The sequence below is a fragment of the Triticum aestivum genome, chromosome 4A, assembly GCF_018294505.1.
Source record: "Triticum aestivum cultivar Chinese Spring chromosome 4A, IWGSC CS RefSeq v2.1, whole genome shotgun sequence".
Taxonomy (NCBI): domain Eukaryota; kingdom Viridiplantae; phylum Streptophyta; class Magnoliopsida; order Poales; family Poaceae; genus Triticum; species Triticum aestivum.
Window position 1 is genome coordinate 42,193,652 of NC_057803.1, and position 20,844 is coordinate 42,214,495.

The 20,844-nt window shown below is 45.0% G+C and overlaps 2 protein-coding genes across 3 annotated transcripts; both read left to right on the forward strand.

Moving 5' to 3' along the window:
• The first annotated feature begins 6,476 nt into the window (after window positions 1-6,476).
• On the forward strand, window positions 6,477-7,325 carry LOC542840 (MFP1 attachment factor 1). Its single transcript, XM_044506585.1, has one exon. The coding sequence runs from the start codon at window positions 6,668-6,670 to the stop codon at window positions 7,070-7,072; it is 405 nt and encodes a 134-aa protein (XP_044362520.1). The 5' UTR covers window positions 6,477-6,667; the 3' UTR covers window positions 7,073-7,325.
• A 10,296-nt stretch (window positions 7,326-17,621) lies between these two features.
• On the forward strand, window positions 17,622-20,653 carry LOC123085030 (vesicle transport protein GOT1). Of its 2 annotated transcripts, none has more exons than XM_044506587.1 (7): window positions 17,622-17,838; window positions 18,353-18,425; window positions 19,369-19,460; window positions 19,555-19,635; window positions 19,712-19,809; window positions 20,000-20,081; window positions 20,177-20,653. In XM_044506587.1, exons 2-7 carry the CDS (start codon window positions 18,395-18,397, stop codon window positions 20,213-20,215), a joined length of 423 nt encoding a protein of 140 aa, XP_044362522.1. In that variant the 5' UTR covers window positions 17,622-17,838; window positions 18,353-18,394; the 3' UTR covers window positions 20,216-20,653. The 2 variants fall into 2 exon arrangements, with proteins under 2 accessions (XP_044362522.1, XP_044362523.1); XM_044506588.1 differs by having other exon boundaries at window positions 17,659-17,838; window positions 18,359-18,425.
• The last annotated feature ends 191 nt before the right edge of the window (window positions 20,654-20,844 follow it).

Consider the following 20,844-nt stretch of genomic DNA (forward strand, 5'->3'; position numbering starts at 1 on the left):
GGGTTTTAAAGGTTAGGGTTCCTTTTGCATCGGCCTCTACAACCTTAGCTTTGTTTTAGACTTCACTCGCGACTACTCCCTCCGTTCCAAAATAGATGACTCAACTTTGTACTAACTTTAGTACAAAGTTGGGTCATCTATTTTGGAACGGAGGGAGTAGATGGCATGGAGAAATGCGAGTGCGTCCAAGCTCCAGAGGCGACACGACAGGGGCGTCCATGCAAACAGAGAGACAGACTGATCTTGGGGCAACTGGGTGCACGTCAATAATGTGCCACCGTACCATGTTGTAGGCCGACCAGTTACGGCCAGGCCCAGCTACCGAGTCCAAGAGCCCAAGAGTGGCACTGCTACTATCATTGGAAGGAATTGAACCGATTCAAAAATACCGTATATTGAAGGCCATAAATGCTCCCCGATCATATCTCATCATCCCACGATCTTATCCCGATCCACCCAGATTTCCTTCCTACCATTCCCGGCCCGATTCGAACGTTGCGAAATTCAAACCTCCAACGAAAACCGAGAGGAAGCAGCAGACGGGCCAACAACAAACCCACCGTTAAAAAGGGAGATAATTGCATCTATAGTCCTCGTACTTGCTGGCTACGTCCACTTCAGTCCTGATACTTGCGTATTGCATCGATACGGTCCCGGTACATGAAAATACGTCGTCAATACGGTCCCTGAGCTTGAAACGCCAGTCCTGGCTCTACACGTGCACGACGTACACCGTACTCCGCTGTATGCCACGTCAGCCAGGGACCCACCAGTCAGCTCGGACCCACCAGTCAGCTCTAGCCCCACCTGTTATTTCGCAAATTGCCCCCTGTTCTCGTCCCGATCTCCCCTGTTCTCCCCCCCCCCCACGATAAACAGAGGAGTGCGAGCAGAGAGCAACCCTAGCGGCCATGGTGTGCGGCGGCGGATGATCGGCGTATCGTGCGCCCTCTGTTCGTATTGCGTGCGGCGGCTGAAGCAAGTTGGACGCACGGTGAAAGGAGTCGACGCAGTTTGGCGGCGATGCAGGTCCGGCGACGGCGGCCCGACGGCGAGGCGGCTCCGGCGTACGGTACGTCAGTACCCAGTGTTCTTGGGTCGATTTGATGTACAATTGGGGTGAAAAAATGTTTATTTGCTGTGATTAGGCCGTTTTGCCCATGCTAGTTCTATGAATATGTGGACTGTATGCAAATTTGCAGAAATTATTCTAGGGTTTGAGTTATTTATGTTCTTAATGTTCAGTTATCTGAAATAATTGATGTTCTTATTGTTTTTCAGATAGAGAAAGTGGATATTTCACTGTTGAGGTGATCCATGGAGGCTTTTTCTTTGGGAGTGGGCAGAATAGGTGCTATCTGGATGGCCATAAGGTTTGCTTTGATTACTGTCATAAGGACATCACCTATTTCAGCATGTTTGAAGAAATAGTCGAGGAATTGGGTTATGAAATGTCAGGTAGAATAGATATCTATTGGTTGCCCCCTGGTTGTCAGCTAAATGAAGGTGCTGCACGGCTTTTGGCTAATGATACTGATGTGGACTGTATGTATCTAAAGATAAATCTAGGGCACCACTTTCAAATGATATACCTGGATCATTTAGATAGCCACATTTCTGGAGGAGGAGCAGAATGGGATGATGTTGTGGCTAATCCAGCAGCACAAATCCCTCCTGTTTTCAGCCCAAGGAAGAAGGAAATGAATGCAACTGAGAACAAAGATCCCTGTGAGAGCAATGTTTCTTGTGGTGTTGTGGATGAAAGTGTTGAAATTGAGAGCACTCAACAGTTCTATGTGAAGTTGAGACCAAGGGGAAGAAAAACAGAAGAGGAGGAAGAACAATATGCAGACTCAGATTCCTCAGACAGTGATTATGTACCTGAGATTGTGGATAGTGACTATGACTTGGAGGATGGAGATGATGATCTGTTACAGGAGGAGTTGCAACCAATGCATGACAAGAAAGGGAAGAAGGTGGTTGAGGATTGCAACTCAGAAGATGAGGAATTAAATGCTCCAGATTCAGATGAGGATGAGATGAAATTCAATTTCAAGTCTTTCACAGCAGCAGACATGCAAGAACCTAAGTTCCATGCAGGGCAGTTGTTCTCTTCTGTGGAGCTGTTGAGGAAAGCTGTGAGAGAGTATAGTTGCAAAGAGAGAGTTAACATCACATTTCCAAAGAATGACAAAATCAGGCTTGCTGCAAAGTGTGAGAAGGGTTGCCCCTGGTATATGTATGCATCTTGGGATAATAGAACAAATTCTGTCATGGTGAAAACATTTAATGGGGAACATACTTGTGAGAAAAAGTGGCAAGTTACAGCCTTTACAGCTAGGTACATTGCTCACAAATATGTGGACAAAATCAGGGCATGTGAGAAATTATCATTGAAGGCTTTTGCAGCTTTTGTGCAAGATGATTGGAACATGACAATTAAAAGGGGCAAGCTGGGGAGAGCTAGGAAGATTGCATATGATATCATATATGGAGATGAGATTGCACAATACAACTTGCTATGGGACTATGCAAATGAGCTGAGGAGATCAAACCCTGGAAGTACTTTCCTTCTTGGACTGTCAGAAGAGGGACAATTTCAGAAGTGCTACTTCTCTTTTGATGCATGCAAGAGGGGGTTCTTATGTGCTTGTAGGCCAATCATTTTCCTAGATGGTTGCCACTTAAAGACACAGTATGGAGGTGTTCTGTTAAGTGCAGTAGGAATGGACCCCAATGATTGCATTATTCCTATTGCACATGCAGTGCTGCAGAGTGAGGACACCAAAGCTTGGAGGTGGTTTCTAACTGCATTGAAGCAAGATTTAGGAATTGTGAACACTGAGTTATGGACAATCATGTCAGACAAGCAAAAAGTATGTCTTTAATTCTGTCAAATACTTATTGTGTGCTATATTTCTGTCAAATAATTCTGTGCTATGCTTCTGTCAAATAAAGAGTTATGTTTATGTCAAATAATTCTGTGATATGTTTCATGCAGGGTTTAATAAAGGCAGTTAAAGAGTTGTTTCCTTTATCACCTCACAGATTTTGTGTGAGGCATTTGTGGCAGAATTTCAACAAGAACTTCAAAGGAGAAGCTTTGAAAAATCAACTATGGAAGTGTGCTAGGAGTACTACAGAGGGTAGATTTAGGGAAAATATGAACCAGATGTTAGTGCTCAGCCAAGAGGCTCATGATTGGCTTGCAGAGTTGGACCCAAAAACCTGGGTTAGGGCTTACCAGACTGATTTCCCCAAGTATGATGTGCTGTTAAATAACAACTGTGAGGTGTTCAACAGATATATTTTGGAGGCTAGGGAAATGCCTATCATAAGCATGATCCAAAGGATCAAAGGGCAGAATATGGAAAGGAATTTTGCAAAGCAGCAAGAGAGTTTGAACTGGCATGGTGCTATATGTCCAAAGATAAGAAAGAAACTGGAGAAGAGTGTGGAATTTTCTAGAACTTGTCAAGCTGCACCAGCTGGACAAGGACTGTTTGTAGTGAATGATAGAGGAGTTGATTTCAGTGTGGACACAAGAAGGGAAATGTGCAGTTGTAAAAGATGGGATTTGTCAGGTATACCTTGCTGTCATGGGGTTTCTGCTCTTAGGTATGACAAAATTCCACCCGAGTCTAGGGTTAACTCATGTTACTTTAGCTACACTGACACAAGAGGTATGTGAAACAGCAGGTGTGACAAACCAAACCAAACCAAGTACACATAATTTGCACACACTAACAACTACCTTAACACTAATGCAGAGAGAGTCTAGGCTGGTCCAAGAAGTTGTGCAAGGGCCACTGCCTCAGAGTGCTTTCATACAGGAGCAATTCCTCTCACAGCCTCCAGTTCAACACAGCACAACAACCAAAGGAGGAGATGTTCACGGGAAAAGAGAAGTGATAGCACTTGCCAAACTTAGGGCTGCAGCTGAGAGAAGGGAAATAGCATATCAGGCCAAGTATGATGCAGCAATGGCAAAATTAAAGGAGGAGGAAGAGAAAATTATTTTATCTGCTCAAAGGAGGAAAGATGAACTACTTGCCAAGAAAAATGCTGCTGAGGAGAGAAAGAAAGCTGTACTAGAACAGAAAAGACTTGCTGCTGAAATGAAGAAAAAAGCTAGTGAGGAGAAGAAAATGAAGGCCCTAGAGGAAAAACTAGCCATGGCAGACAAAAGAAGAGAAGTTATGGAGGAAAAGAAAAGAATAACAGAAGAGGCAAAAAGAAAAAGAGCAGAAGAGAAGAAAAGAATAGCTGAGGAGAAGAAGAGACTTTGTAGGACTACATATGATGCAGAGGAGGCAATGTTCCTTATAAATCAAGCTGAAGAGTTGGAAAGAAGGCAATTATTTCTCCAAACACAGGAGGCATCAAGGCAGGAAGCTTGGGAGCACAACAGAAACCAAGAGGAAGAAACAAGATTTGAGGCATGTGTGCAAGAGAGAAACAAGAAGGAAGCCCAACAAATCAGAGAAGCAATGGCAGAGGAACATAGGATGCTTGCATGTCAGTCCAAACCATCACAAATGAAGAGAAGTGGAACTTCAAGTGCACCAAGTTCAAGTAACAACATGAGAGGATTTAAAAAACCTAGAAAAGTTAGCATGTTCGATGAACTAAGGTAGGACAGGAGACATGCAGGTCAAGCTCGAGGAAAGTAGATGGTTTTTTTGTGTGTTCTGCTTATGATCATGCTCCAGATCATGTATTTTGTGTTGTTACCACCAGATCAGTAACTTTTAGTATGGAATGTACTCCACCTTATATATGCAGATTCTGTACTCCAGCTTATGTATGCAGATTGTGTTCATGATCATGCTCCAGATGAGTAACTTTTTGTATGTAATGTACTTGTAAGATACAACACATTTTGACAAAGCACATAATATTTCACACAGCACATAATGACACAACAGGTACAATATTAGAAGATCATCTCAACAATACATAGATAGTCTTACATAGTCTCACAATTACTGAATATTAGATACCAAGTTCACAAAAGACACACTTAAAATAGATAGTGGTTCACAGACTACATTCATACATAGTGGTTCAGACTCTTTTACACCTTAGAAATCACAGATACTGCCATCGATTTGTCCAAGCACAGTGCTGAATCGGTGCTTGCGAGTCAGGTCCTCCCCTTCATTCGGCAGCCATGCATCAGGCAGGCCTTCGACGAGCAGCGGACCACGATCAGTCACCTCCTTCATGTGACAGATCACAGGATACAACAGAGTCTTCTTCTTCCTCGCGACGAAGGACCGTAGGACGAGGCCATTTCACGGTCGACGAACTCTTCAAGCGACTGTGGAGGAGGATCTGTGCACAATGCCAGCATAGGCTCGGGTATCTCCACGTCCACCACTTTGCCAACTTTAGATGGGTCACGGAGCCACGCCATTACCTCCAGCTCGCGCCGATTCTTCGGCGGTATGATCTCTATCAGCTCTCCGCCCAAGTCCTTCAGCAGGCCTTTCACTGACTGCTTCGACCACGCCTGATCGGGAAGGCCTTCGAAACTAAGCTTGCACTTGTACTCCAGAGCAGCCGGAGTGCCGCGAATCTCTCTTACCCAGCGCTCAAACTTGATCCACCGACGGCAGCACCTCAACTTCATCGACGATTGGAGCACCACCGCGCACTTCTCCTCCGTTGAGAACAACAGCCACATGTCATGAGGGGGGCAGGCCACCTCGATGCTCAACTCCGACGGCAGCACGCCAAAGCGCTCCTGGATGGCGGCCAGCAGTGCGGCCGGCGTCAGAGCCTCCTCGCCGTCTCCTACACCAGTGGCCAGTAGGACGAGCCCGCGGTGGCGAGCCTCAAACGCATCCATGGATGGAGTGCGCGTTAGCATGACATGGCTCCTCTCCGGCCGGAGACAAGGCTCGCCCCGACGCCAAATCTCCTGCGGATAAGCCCGCGCCAGCAAGCTGCGACTCGATCCACCTCCGGGGACGAGCGCCGCAGAGAAGGTGTCGCCGTCTTCGCTCTCCGAACCGCCAGACAGGGTGGTGGAGGTGACGCTGCGCCGCCCATCGGAGGATTTGGGTGACGAGATGCTAGGGATTGCGGGAGCGGAATTGGGGATTTTTTGCCCCAGGACGAAACGGCTACAGCCTTATCCACTCCCACGGGTGGGTCCGAGCTGACTGGTGGGTCCCTGGCTGACGTGGCATACAGCGGAGTACGGTGTACGTCGTGCACGTGTAGAGCCAGGACTGGCGTTTCAAGCTCAGGGACCGTATTGACGACATATTTTCATGTACCGGGACCGTATCGATGCAATACGCAAGTACCAGGACTGAAGTGGACGTAGCCAGCGAGTACGAGGACTATAGATGCAATTATCTCTTAAAAAGGCCACCCACCGACGCCGCATCCTCCTCCACAAGAGAACAGCCTCCTTCCCCCCTTTCCGTGGCACGCGGCCGCGAGAGGACTGGCCTCCTCTCCCCTTTCTTGAAGCCACGGCAACCCCCCGAACAAACCCCCAATTACAACGACGCACCACCGCACCGCGCCCCATCCCCGTCCCCATCGCCACCGCTTTTAAATCCCCACCGCGAACGGACCGAACGGCCGGCCTACCCACCCCCTGCCGCTCCCTGCCTAGGGTTTTGAGTCCCGCCCCCCTCCGCCGCGCACCATGGGCCCCGACGAGCTCCCCAAGGCCGCCGCCGCCGGTGCCGAGGAGGCCGCCCCGTTCTCCTTCAGCATCTGGCCGCCGACGCAGCGGACGCGGGACGCCGTGGTGCGGCGCCTGGTGGACACGCTGGCCGGCGACACCCTCCTCTGCAAGCGCTACGGCGCCGTGCCGGCCGCCGACGCCGAGCCCGCCGCGCGGGCCATCGAGGCCGAGGCCTTCGACGCCGCCGCCGTCACCGGCGGGGCCGCCGCCTCCGTCGAGGAGGGCATCGAGGCGCTGCAGCTCTACTCCAAGGAGGTCAGCCGCCGCCTCCTCGACTTCGTCAAGTCCCGCTCCGCCGCCGCCAAGGCCGAGCCGCCGGCCGAGGAGGCGCTCGCCGTCAAGGAGGAGACCTCCCAGGCCTGAGCCCCGGACGAGAACCGTTCGTTTCGATTATGCTTCGAGATAAAATTCATTTGCATCTAGAGTTCGTGTGCGGCGTTGGCCTCTGCTTGGGATGAGTTGCCTGTAGGTTGTTCGCGTGCCTGTGCTGTTATTGTTCTTTCAGTAGCTGCTGGTTACCTTTTTTTTTAGTGTGTTCGTTTATTACTTCCGTTTGTATCTGTGAACAAGAATTATCTTCACCTTGTCGTGGCAATGATCCAAGATTTGACCGGAATATCTGTCACCAAGCTTCTCAGATCAATACATATTTTATAATTCTGTAGCATAATTTCAGACTGAAGGTGTGGAACAAGGCCCAAATTATGGGCAATCCACCCTTCGTTCTAATGGCAGTAGTGTGTTCTGAACCCCGATCATGCTTTTATTTGAATTTTCTGTGCTAGTAGGGACACATTTGATTAATGATGATTATGGTTTGAGCAATCATAGCATTGTGTCTCACTTTTAGTATGCTCTGTCTTTCGCCTTTTCTATCTCTTAAGCAAGGGATAATGATTCATATCTGACTGACCATCGAAATCTCAAGCATCTCAAGTAACCTACTGGTCGAATTCTGAGAGTCGAGAGTCAAGCCCTTCTGTTTCAAAACCTCTGAACTCTGATCAGTGATTTTAGTCCAGTCGGGTAATGTAATGCATATGAAGACATCTATCTAATTGCTGAATATGCAGTACGCCAATCAGAACATTGTGCCTCTCAGTCCTTCCATAAATTTATGGAAAGGAACATTGTGTCTCAGTCACTGCATTGAAGGAGTTTTACTAGTTGGTATTTTTGTACATTTTGAGTCAGTATTTGCTACTCTGGCGATTATCTTGTAGCAAGGAGTCTTCATATCTTGCCGTTGCTAGTGAAGGCCAAGTATTATTCTCCTTTCTGCTTTCAGTAAATCTCGAGTTCATCATCTTTTAAATGATGTGATATAGAATAGCAATATTTTGTAGCGAAAATAAACAGATTAAAGCATGCTTCTCTTTTCTTTTGCCCATCACTTGACTGAGAACGTTTCACTCGCGAGTTTGGTGATGCTATAGCTTTCTAATACCTGTCCTTAGGATCAGTTGGACCAAAATAATGGAGATCTTGTCATTCTTGGATGGCGATCGTCTTGTTCTCGACCAGTCTGGCTGACATGAAACGTTGTTGTTTAGCCAGTTTCTACATAATTAAATATGGTTTAACTAGTTTGAAGATGGAGACATAATGTCTTCCATGATTGGTATGCTCCATTCGCAAGAGGTCGCCCTGTGAACCAAAGTGGAACCTCTCTTGAAACTGCCGGTGCTTATATTCTTCCACGCTTAACCTGCATGAACTGATACAATTTTTTCTTTCTTCTTTTTGATAACTGTGTATTTTCTGGATCCATCCAGTTCAACAAACGTTTTGCAGAAATTGGTGCTTGCTGGTGAGCTGGTTGCTTGGTTACTTTGAGTTTGATCATTCATTCACAGAAGTGGGGTTTGTTGTACCATACCAAAGCTTTCTGGTGGCTGTAGTTTGCAGTTTGCTTGGACGCCTTCTCAACCGAAATGCAGCACGAGCACTAGCAGCAGTGCTGCACTCCACCACCCGAAGCTTGCAGTTTGTGTAGTCGTGTTGTCCAGCTGCCGAGCTTGGTAGGTACGTTCCCTGGAGCTTGGCTATATCCATATCTCGCTTGCTTTCAGTTCCAGACAATAAACATGGCATGCTTCGGGGACCTTCTGGGGTCCCGTCGCGTCGTTGTTTTTAACATTGTCATTAGCAAGCAGATAAGTTCCACGCCTCTGTGTGACGCTGATGTGATAATGCCACGACTGCCTAGTTCCATCTACTCGAATAGAAATGCAGTCCTGGTAAGCGTAAGGAGGATTGTGCAAGCAGACGCAGCTTATCAGACGTTAGCTCCAACTGGTTAACTCGTTCAGGTTTGTACCACTTGGGCTTTGCTTCTGAATCCCTTTTCACGTAAGTGTGTTTGGACAGGAGCTTAAGCATTGCGTTGCCAGGGGACTGGATCGTTCTAAAAATATACTCCCTTTGATCCATATTACTTGTCGTAGCTTTAGTATCGATTGACCAGCCTTAAGTCAAATATAAGTTTCTTTTTTGAAACAAAGCAAAAGACTTGCTATTGTTATTGATTAAGGAGTAAGAATTGCCCGGTTAGTTAACGGAAAACCGGGCTAAAACCGGTACATCCAGACCCACATGATATGGGCACCACTGGCCAACCTGGCCACCGACATGGAACACAGAGCTACAAGTAAGAAAGGCATCCACCGTGGAGTCTCAAGTGTCATCGTCATCACGTGTGGCCATCGGTTGCCCCCGAACGAGCGACTCCGACTTCACCATGGAGCTCATCATCGGAGCCAACCCGTAAAACAGCTGCATAAAAGCCATGACGGCACATGTTAACAGATGGCCACACGTGCAAGCAAACCGATAGCTCCGACTTTGATGATGAGCATCGCAAGGAAAATATGTAAGACTTGCACCCAAGTCCCGAGAGTCAAATATAAGATTAAGGTGCAACATTAACCGTTCTGGCACACAATCAACAATACCATCAGGAACACGCTTATGTTCATCAATCAATAGTTTAATGTCGAATCAATACCATGAGGTTCTAAAAAAACAGTAACGTGCACATGTTCTCAAGATTATAATACAAAATAGTTTAATGTTAAGTATTCTTTTTTTTTGCGGGGAAAAGAGAGCTTTATTAATCTGTCAAAGAGGCTGCGGCACAGTCAGCCATGAGGCTGGTTACCAGCAAACCGGGGGGGGGGGGGGGGGGGGGGGGGGGGGAGTTCATCCAAACCTCCGACACCTCTAGTGCACATGCATGCCTAGCACATAGATGGGTTGGGACATTGGCGTGTCTCTTTACATGACGAATAGAAAAACTAGAAAAATTTGAAGCTAAACCCTCAATATCAAGCAACACCGGCGCTAATAACGAGCGCGAAGTACGGCGCGAGTTTCAGAGCTGGACAACCTCCGAGCTGTCGGTTTCCAGCTCGACTCGCACATAACCTCGAAGTTGGGCAAAGATCACTCTCTCCCGGAGAGCTAGCGCCTCCGCCACCAATGGATCAGTAACACCCTGGAGTGGCTTGCACCAGGCACCGAGGAATGATTCAGATGTTCTGGCAACACCTCCCAGCCGGCATATATTGGCCTCCACAGACAGGCCCACATCTGTATTAATCTTGATACAATCATTCTCAGGTGGCCTCCATCCATGTCCTGGTAGGATCTTTGCATGCTGGTCCGGTAATTCTAGCAGTGTCAAAGCCTCCCTAGTCTTCTTCATTGAAATAATAGGATTCAAGCTCGCCCGATCATGAGTTATATTGTTTCTTGAGGTCCAGATCGCCCACATGACAGTGATGATTTTTGCTTGATCCCTCTCATCGAATCTGGGGTCACATAAAATGTCCCTAGACCATGTTGAGTATTCGAACGGGGCAACTTGCCGTATGCAAAGTCAAAACCCGAAAATGACACTGTGTATTTTGTGTTTATACCCCTCCCATCAAAATTGCTCTCAGATCACCTCACCCCCTCCCGGTTTCTTCTCTCTATATTGTTCTTCTATCCCAAGCCTTGCCTCCACCATGCACCCCCTCCCCCCTCCACCGTCCATCCAGTGGCGGATCTAGGATATTAGCATTGGGGGTGCCAGATAGTGTAATTTAATCTAAATATCATCATAATCCTAGCAAATACTCCTCAAAATAGCATTATATTGTCGGAAAAAATAGTGTCTAGGGTATAATATAAAGTAGACTGCAGATTTAGTGGGGGTGCCATGGCAGCCCCCAGATCCATCCAACTCTGAGCAGAAATGGAATGTGAATGATAAACAAGAATTGTAACTGATCGTAGAAGTCCATGTATGTCATCAAAGTTTAGGAATGTTCCTTTGTTTTTAATAGAATTCCATGTCCATTTCATGAGTTTGTCGTAGGCGGATTCATGATTGGCGCGGGAGAAAATTGTTTGGTGCTTTGTACCGATGGTGAAGTTTGGTCCATGAATTAGGGTTCGTGCTATTGATGCTTGGATTGCACGGACAACCAAATCACACGGGAGAACCCCTTTTTTGTGTCAATTTTAACATCTGCCTTTAATTGGTTGGTTTAAATATCCAAAAGAGGGTTCAATGTTGATGATGTTTTTGTAATTTCGAAAAGCACAACAAACATTCTTGTACAGAAGTATTATAATGTTGTTGATTGAAAATATTTTTATTATTAGAAAAGAAACAAAATGTAATGTTGTTGGTGCGTGTTCTATTTGGAAATTGCCACAACGAGCGCTTAAAGGATTTAAGGGCTTACAATGGTAGATAAGTCTGTATTTTCTTATTTACTCACATACTCCCTTCGTTTATAAATATAAGACCTTTTAGAGATCTCAATATGGGCGACATACTGATGTATATAAACATATTTTATAATATAGATTCACTCATTTTGCTTTATATGTAGTCAACATTGAAATCTCTAAAAAGCCTTATATCTAGAAACAAAGGGAGTAATTATTTTCTTATGCACCCCTCCGTTCCATGTTAGTTGTCACATCATTTTAAAAACCCAATAAAATACATTATTACATATCTAAAAATTAATCTTTTAGTGAACCAATTGGATGGTTAGGTGGATAGTGATATCTACGGCCCACCAAGGTTCAAATCCTGGTGCTCGTATTTATTTTAGAATTTCCGGCAATGCACGTTCAGTGGGAAGATGATACTCCCTTCATTTTTATATACAAGGCCACTATGAAATATACGTTTTGCATCTATACAAGGCCACCAACAGTAATCGTAACAAAATTAATGATATTTTCTTGTGGTAGCAACCTGTTTAATAGTTGCATGCATGTAGTCATAATGGCAGTCAACTATTTCCTCCACTCAGTTTTCTTGCATGCATGTGGGGTATTAATGATCCCAATAAACGAAAAGAAAAAACTGATTTTCAAAGCAGACATTAAATTTTACATGGATACCTGTAATTTGAGTTTGTGGCCTTGTATATAAAAATGGAGGGAGTATGCCGGCTTAGTCTCTCAGATGTGCTCATAGGGATGGGTGTATGTGTGTTTGCGTCCGTACTGTGTTTAACTTTTTTTACTCTTTGAGTGTTATCTCTACTCCTAATGTCTGAGTACGTACGTCGTTCGTTCGTTCGTTCGACCTCCCCTCCCTCTCATAAACTGCCCCTTCGATCCACCGGTTTTTCTGCTTAAACCGATGCCCCACCCCGCACGCGAATATAACAAAAAAGCCAGGGAAGAAAAACTGCTCATGGTCATGGAACACACGGGCCGCGCCCGTCCCCTCCTACCTCAAACCCTAGCCACCGCACGTCTCTCCTCTAGCCTCACGTTTGAGCCCCCGATCTAGATGGCGCACGATCGAGGGAGGAGGAGAGGAGGGACAAGAGGATGCACACTGCCGGCCTCTCTGCACTCCAAGTCTCTAACGCCGGCCTCACCAGTCACCACATGCCCACCGGCCATGGTGGGTCGCGTCCTTGGTGGCATACATCCAGGAAGTCCTAGCGCGGTGAAGGCCCACTCTCCAAAGTCTTGATCCGCTCCAAGCCGCGTAGCCCACCATGGCCGCAGTAGAGGAGGCATAGGACTTTCGCCCACTCGAGAAGGTGTCCCTGGTAGGCTACATCCATGCCATCTCCGCCCCGCATCGACGCACTCACCGTCAGCGAGGTCGGTGACGGCAATGACCTCCGATGTTGGGGCCGTCGTCGTCAAGATAGTTCATGCGCCAGTCCACCCATCGCTCTCACCACACGGAAGAAGAAATGCAAGCACATCTCCCGCCTACTCCCATCCTGACCTGGAACTAACGCGCTATGGTTAGTGTCGTCTCCATCCCCACCCTGCCCCTCGCTACATGGCCACCTTCACCCTCGCCCATGTCATTCATCGATCTCTCCAATCCCGTGGGTACGCTCGCCCCGCCCTAGCCAGCATGGTGGCAACCTACCTGTGAACCCTATCTCCGCCGCCAGTGGCGCTCAGCAAGTTTATGCCGGCTAACACTGCCTTGTAGAGATCCTATGTCACTGACGTGGAAAGAAGCATGGGAAATCAAGCTAATAAGCCAAGCCTATTAGTTAATTTGTAGCGCTACATACTACCAAGTTGTTACTTTGTTAACGTTTTCCTGCTGTTATTTGCATCTAGGTTTGTTCTATTATGTTCAATCGAATGTGTTTTCTCTGTACATCAATATAGGTTTCATAGATTGAAATTTCTCTCCTTTTCCTGCTATGTTATCTTGCTATGAGACGGACTTTGCCTTTCTTAATACTACAGCCACCAGATTTTGTTTCGAATGCCCTTGATGTCGTGGTGCAGGAATTGATTGCTACCGCAATGCATAGACAAGGCATGAGCCGTTCCAGCCTTTGAGAGTAATCACTGAAGCTGCATGTTCTAAAACATGATTTGGTTTCCATGTATTCAGTGACAGAGAATGAACTGACATGTGTGAAGAATCTTGAATCAAGGGTAATTCGAGCCCACGAACAAATATTCTTTCCTGTCAGTTATCACATATAGAACCCCATGTAAACTTTGCACTATAGGTAATTGTTGCAGAAGATATAGGGAAACATCTTTTGACTTACGGCTGCAGGTTACCCAATATCTTCAGTTTGAACCATATTTCACAAACCCGTCTTATACTAATTGATCCCCTCTCTTTATTGTTGGAATTACAACACCTATCTATTATTTCTTCTCGGTGTATGGATGAGTTGGCCCTAGATGATATTACAACATTTGCTAAGAAGTTGTTGTCTTCCCAACCCACAATGGTTAGCTGGGGAGATTGCATGCTCCTTGATTTCCCTTTAGGTTTCAACTGCTCTTGACGATATAATGTTCACTATTTCACCATTTTTCTTTGTATGGTGTATGGTTCAGATGTGCTAAGTCCTTGGTTTTACTATGTTAGGTTGAGATCTTGACACAGACGAGTCCAGTCGCCGCACAGGACGTTCGTCCTCATAGCGAACTTGACGAGTCCAGTCAAAGTAAGGAGCACCATGACAGGTTTCTCATGCCTGCCACTGCTTGTGTGAGCTAGAGCGCTTCGAGCCGATGAGAAAATTCACCACTTCCATATCCAGCCAGCGAAGGAACAATCACGGCAGGTAAGCCTTTAACTTAACATGCACGTCTTGCCGGATTATAACACTTAATTTGATTTGGTAACCCTTGCCGCTGTGATGGTCGGTGTGAGGTCCCTCTCCTTTTCTCCCGACCGAGGAAGAAGAGAAGAGAAACATAGGAGGAGGAATTCAGAACTGTATTTCATCAATTCAAAATTGCCTTTATTCACTTACAGGTTTCAGACCAAGTACCTCACCTAGCCGGCACACATGCCCCACTCACACATAATTAACTCACACACACCCTTGATGCACCACCGAACACCACATATGGAGGAGGTGGCACCAGCGTACAACTAAGGCACGGCGTCAGGCGTGACATGGTTTTGTATTCTGATCGTTTTTTGGATGCAACATTTCTTGGGTAAGTCTATACAGTGTGATACAAATAATTTAAACATGCTCTGAGTGTTGGAACGATTTATTTATTTTTGCGTTTTGTTTGTCCTCTATTTATTTTATTTTTATGCTGATATTGCAGGGTTTAAGGACTGCTTCAATATTGTAGGAAAAAGTGTGGAATTGGAAGCATCGGAAGAAACGGTAATGAAGGCAAGAACGACTTAAAAAATCTTTTGGTTGTTGTTTACTGTGGTCTTCTTACATAATTTAAGTTTTAGATCCAATGCATAAGCAAAAAATGCTAGCTTCTTAACACCTGTGAGATGATATGCAGGAGAGTATAATTATTTATTTACTGAGGGAAGGAGAGGATATAATTTAGGTATAAGATACGTGTTCATTTTACTTTTACTTCGGCATATGGTTATGCTCCTTTTTTGTAGCCAGATCAAACTCGGCACATATGCACATGCACCGTGCACCTCACTGATGTGAGGATCCATTCCCCTCAATCTCCTCTTAATCTCCAACATCCCCCCCCCCCCTTCTGATGTTCGTGTACTTGACCAAAAGTGAGTGCTCCGTGGAGCAAAGCTCAACCTAAGTCTTCATCAACGCAAGACGGGGCGGGAGGGAGCGGGGAGTTTTTCAGCCGCATGAATGTGGAAGGCGCTAGACAAATCAGAGATGTATTATGCTTCTGTCGAGGTAATTGATGGGAGAGGCTCTCATGTTTTGTTCTTGATCCTCAATCAAAGCGATTGGTCAGTGTGTTTCTGTACGATGCCCAAATGCCCTTACATGTTTCAACTTTCATTTTTTTTAGTCTTAATAGGTGGGTCTCATCTATTTTTGGTTGCAGGTGTTTGAGAGGGTCATCATACACATAAGAGGGGTTCAATATCTTTAACTCACAGACCAGGTTAGCACGCATGGCATGCAGATTCTACTACTTGATGTAGCCTTTCTTATAGATGTAGCCTTTCTTATAGATGGCATGAATTGAGCTGCGCAATGTCCTATTATTACTCTGTTACTCAAAGAGTTGGTATTCCCAAATAGTAAGAACATAGAAGATCTTTAGTGAGTTATTGCACATATTTTATTCTGAGCTCCTAGAAAATCTTTTGCGGTTTAAGCGCAATCCATATTATAGTTCTTTTATACCAATTAAGTTCACTATTCAACGGAATTCCTTTTCACTGAAATAAGAACCACGTAATGCTTACAATTGATCTAGTCAGCTGGATAACTAAATGAGTTAATACTATGCATAGTATCTTTTGACATATGTAATGTGGGGTAGAAGACCAGTGTCTCTTCCTAGGGATTTCTGGAGGCAACATGCCTCTGATTAACTATTTTGCTTTTGGCTTCCTGCTATTGTATTTTATGTTGTCTACTACTACTTTTAAGGCTTTTTCACACTGAATTTCAAATGCTAATACTTTTACAACAAGTTGTCTCGGATAATACAACAACCCAGACATCAATGAAGCAAATAACTTGATTAAAAGGTACATTCCTGATTACCCATGTCTAGCTATTTTTCGATCTTGACTAACACAAAGGGTGCAATATGTAGGTTCAAGGAGCTCCAACGCTTTCTATGGCCAAAGAAGTCATTCAAGCCAGATTTTCCTTCAAGATAACAATATTGCCTGTCCATTAAACAATACGAGAGAGATAGAGCGTTACTGTCTTACATTTTTCAATATCCCTAGCTTTATTTTCATTGTTATGATAATTGTGGTGTTTAAAAAACTAGAATGCCTTGTGCCATGATGTGTGGATTTTGCAACCCATATTATCTCCTATTAGACTGGATGTGATCATAATAATTATTTTTTATCATTGGTTGTCATGAAGTAGAGCTTATTTTGTGGATGGATTCATTTTTTAATGTTTCCAGGCTTTTAGTTTTCCTTTATAGTATTGAGTTGATTCCCGTGAAGGGCGGGGACCCATGTTGGACGTGTAAATGAGGGGAGTGTCATTGACGCGGTACCGGAGACGTCTCATGGAGAGAGGGGAGGGTGTAAAAGTGGTGGATTGCAAATGTTTGGATGTGCTTGATCTAGCGATTGGTATGCACAGTGGCGGAGCTTAGTGAGGGCCATCCTAGGCCATCGTCCCCCAGCCCATGAGATTTTCTTTGACTACCCAATAATAGATGACCCATATATTAGTGAAAATCGGCCCAAAATCTTGCTCTGGTCGCCCCCTCCCCCCCAGCCCATTGCCCCTCCTAGAATATGGCCCAAGCTCCGCCACTGGGCATGCATGCTTGAACAATAGTTCTTATGTTACCTGAGGACTAATGTAAGATGCAGTGAAACATGGTGGACCTGGCTTCGTGACAGAGCTGGCCGAGAGATATCCGGGGTGATGTTGGGGCCGCCGGCGGAACAAATGGCCAAATGGGGTTCCTAAGTACGAGTGAGAAGGCCGATCGGTTCCCATGGAGCAATGCAATGTTGCAGCAAAAACTGGATTGGGTTCCATTTTCAGGTGGAGAAGAAGTGATTAAGGCATGTGCACAGTTCATTTGTTCATTCATTTGATCCTTCCTTATTTCACTTAACTTAGATTCATTTACTTTTATACTTATCCATGGTTGATGGATCGGGAAATTTAGTGACACTAATTGCAATGAGGAATATCATATTACCTTAAAACTTAGATATTTTTTCAATAGAACATGATAATAATGAGCCAGTAAGATTTTTTTATTTTCTAAATGCCCGTGGCAACGCACAGGCATTTTACTAGTTTCTAATAATTAGCGAGTAAAATGCTCGGCTGCAGTGTTGGTTCATTTGGACTGGATAGCAAATTTTAATAGTTGCGAGGCGTTATCTACAAAATTTTCCGCACACGTTCCTATCCACCTGATGCACCGTAGATTCTCCATCGGACGGTTCAAACCACCGTAGTGCACGTGTACACAAGGGCCCGAGTCACACAAGTCATCCCCATCACAATTCGGTAATAAATCACATTCGTCCCGTTCTCTATCTCGGTATCTCCATTCCCGAACAGAAAAAAAAGGAACACACACACAGGCGGACGCGTAGAGCCCAATCCCCGCAGGGCCGAGATCCCCGCCCCACTCCTCCGGACAACCGCCGCCGACTCGCCGGCCCTCGCCGCCTTCCGCGTCGCCGGCACCGCCGCCGTAGTACGGTTCGTCCTCTGTTTCCCCCCTACCCGGTCGTCTCGGCGTCTGTGATGCGTCCCCTCGATTAGGTGCCATCTGTGGATGCGGGGCGGTGGCGATCTACGAGTCGGCACGCGGCGGGGTCATCTGGGGGGCTGTTCGTGTTTAGGTCTGGATTTGCCCGGCGAAATTTTGAGAGTTCGTCGGCTCGATTTGAATTGGGACGGGCGTTTCGCCTGAGACTAGTTCGTCTTAGTTTATTATCACATACTAGTACCTCTTAGAAGTGTTTTCTGGTGACATCCTCAGGCGCAAAATTCCGCGCTCCTCCGTGTATCGAGTTGGGCAATTCATGCTCCTCCTGTTGCTGATCTGCACTGAGCAACCGAGATGCCATGTCGTCTCTAGATTTGAAACTTATGGCGATCGCTGATCCTGTTGACTTAGGGTTCGGTGCTCTTCGGGAGCTCTGTTAAGTCTTATTACTGACGATCCTGTTTATTTTGCACAAAGTTTTGTCTAATATTTACATGTTTGCAGTTGCAGGGCTTCGTGTGCTGTTCCTCACCAGTGCCGTCTAAGATGGTGTCCTTTGAGATGAATGACCTTAAGAGTATGCACCTGGCACAATTCTTGTCAACTTGTCTTGTATGTTTCATTTATCTGGAACAATAATAACTTGCGCTAGGCACTAGAATTTGAACTGGTCTAGGTTTTCTTATCTGTTTTTACTCCATCTGTTACCATATTGCAGTTATGCCACCAAATGATACAAACACTGACAAATTACTTAGTCCCGGGCATTCTATTTCTTCTAAAGGCTAGCTTATTCGTCATGCTTGTGGTAGACAGTTATATTGCTTTTCTGATGATTTAATTTGTTTTATTATCAGACTGGAAGTGTCGAAACGTACCCTGTATGTCATATCTCCCAACAAATATTTATTAGTATCCCAATCGACTATGATACATCAGAGGTTTATTATGTTTGTTTCTACAACTGTGTAGATATGATATTAGATTGTGCATTACCCTGACCCTACGATATTAGATTGTGCATTACCCTGACCCTACCCTGGCAGTTTAGCACCATATAGCTAGTTGCTATTGAGCTGGACCATTATATGAAACTCTAGGACAAAATCATACCAGTTGGGTCTGCCTTGTAGGAAGAGTGAAATTATTAGATGCGGATTAGTGTAAATTTTGCCTTGGGGTATTCGTACTCGGATTATTTAGAAACGTTTTTTTACACCCAGCACTATACATGGTGCCAGCTCCATGGTCTGTTCCAGTCTCCAATTGGCTACTGGCTATGCCATTGTGCTTGTTCAGTACAGGCGAATGATCAGCTGTTAGATTTTTTAGCTGTGGGCAGCAAAACCCTTTAAATTCAGATGTTTCTGGTATTTTAGTCCACCGATGCTTTATGCTTGTTGCTTTAGTGACATTATGCAAGTAATGTTAGGTACAGTGTGGTATGTACTTTGGAGCTTAGACTACAATGTGTTCTTCTCACTCGATGATTAACAAGACATGCATTTTATCTTCATCAGAGATAGGGCTAGGCCTGACAGGCTTTGGAGTATTCTTCTCCTTCCTGGGAATCGTTTTCTTCTTTGACAAGGGGCTTATTGCTATGGGCAATGTAAATTTCCTTCTCTCAATCTTCGCCTCGACCTTTTCAATAGATGAATTGACTAGTATGCATATGGTTAACCTTTTCTCATGTATTCTTTCAGATACTCTTCCTGTCAGGTTTGGGTTTGACAATTGGTCTGAAATCAACTATGCAGTTCTTCACAAAGCCTAAGAATTACAAGGTTCGGCAACCACTAAATTGTTTTGGTTGTTCTCCATCAACATTTACATCATATAATTAACAGATGTAATGAACAGGGTACCATCTCATTTGGCGCAGGCTTTTTCCTGGTTCTCATTGGATGGCCTTTCTTTGGCATGCTCTTAGAGGCATATGGTTTTATCGTGCTCTTCAGGTTTGATTTTTTTTCATTGTTTCTCGCTTGATTAAAACCTGCCATTTCATGTTTGGACAAAACCTGAAAAGGTTATACAATGCTATGCTGATAGTTATCTGCAAAACCAATGCGTTCACTAGAAAATCCATTATTCTGATAACAAGTTTTGTTGTATGTTTAATGGACACTGATTTGCATTCCATTGCAGTGGATTCTGGCCAACACTCGCAGTTTTCCTGCAAAGGATTCCTATCCTTGGCTGGATTTTTCAACAACCATTTGTCACTTCGGTATGGATTTCACAGCACAGACATTTCCTTTTTGTTGCTGAGAGTTACGAAGCCTGATTTGTATTCTGACCAGTCTGATTTCCCTTGCTTTGCAGTTCCTTGACCGTTACAGAGGGAAACGAGTGCCGGTGTAGTATCACTTCGCGCTATGTTTCTTATGATGTAGCAGCTGAAGTTTTTTTCCTTCCCTGGGGATAACAGCAAGTAGTTGTGCCATCCTGGCCTTTCCCTTTGCCTGTTTACTTACTGGTGACTGTCCTTTGTAAATTACACCCCTGGATGGTTTTATCAAAGACCAAGATGCAAATTGTCCCATGGTATGGGCTGAAGAAACTTCATAAGCGAACCCGGACGATTCAAATATGTAGCTGTAGAGGGATGCTGTTGAAGTAGAAGCTACATCCTATCCGTCTCTTCTGTACTTATGTTCAGATATAGATATTCTGTTCTCTCCAGTCTTGAGCTTGTGTTTGCTTTATTTTTGTGCGCGCTTCATAGCTTGAAGAAAGTCAAATATGTGCTGGAACTGAAATTAATTCATGATTCATACAAACTTTGGAACTTTGTGGTTCTCTCTCCCTCTTTTTCCCCTCTTTTTGTGTTTGGCGCTTCCTACATGAGTTTAGGAATTTGTATTTGTGCTCTGATGAGAAGTCTTTGTTTGCTGGAATGTGGCTCTGTGCTCGTATGATTCAGCATTCAGTAGCGCCATTGTTTGCTTTGCAAGGTTGCCATTGGTAGATCACATCATAATTACCAGCAA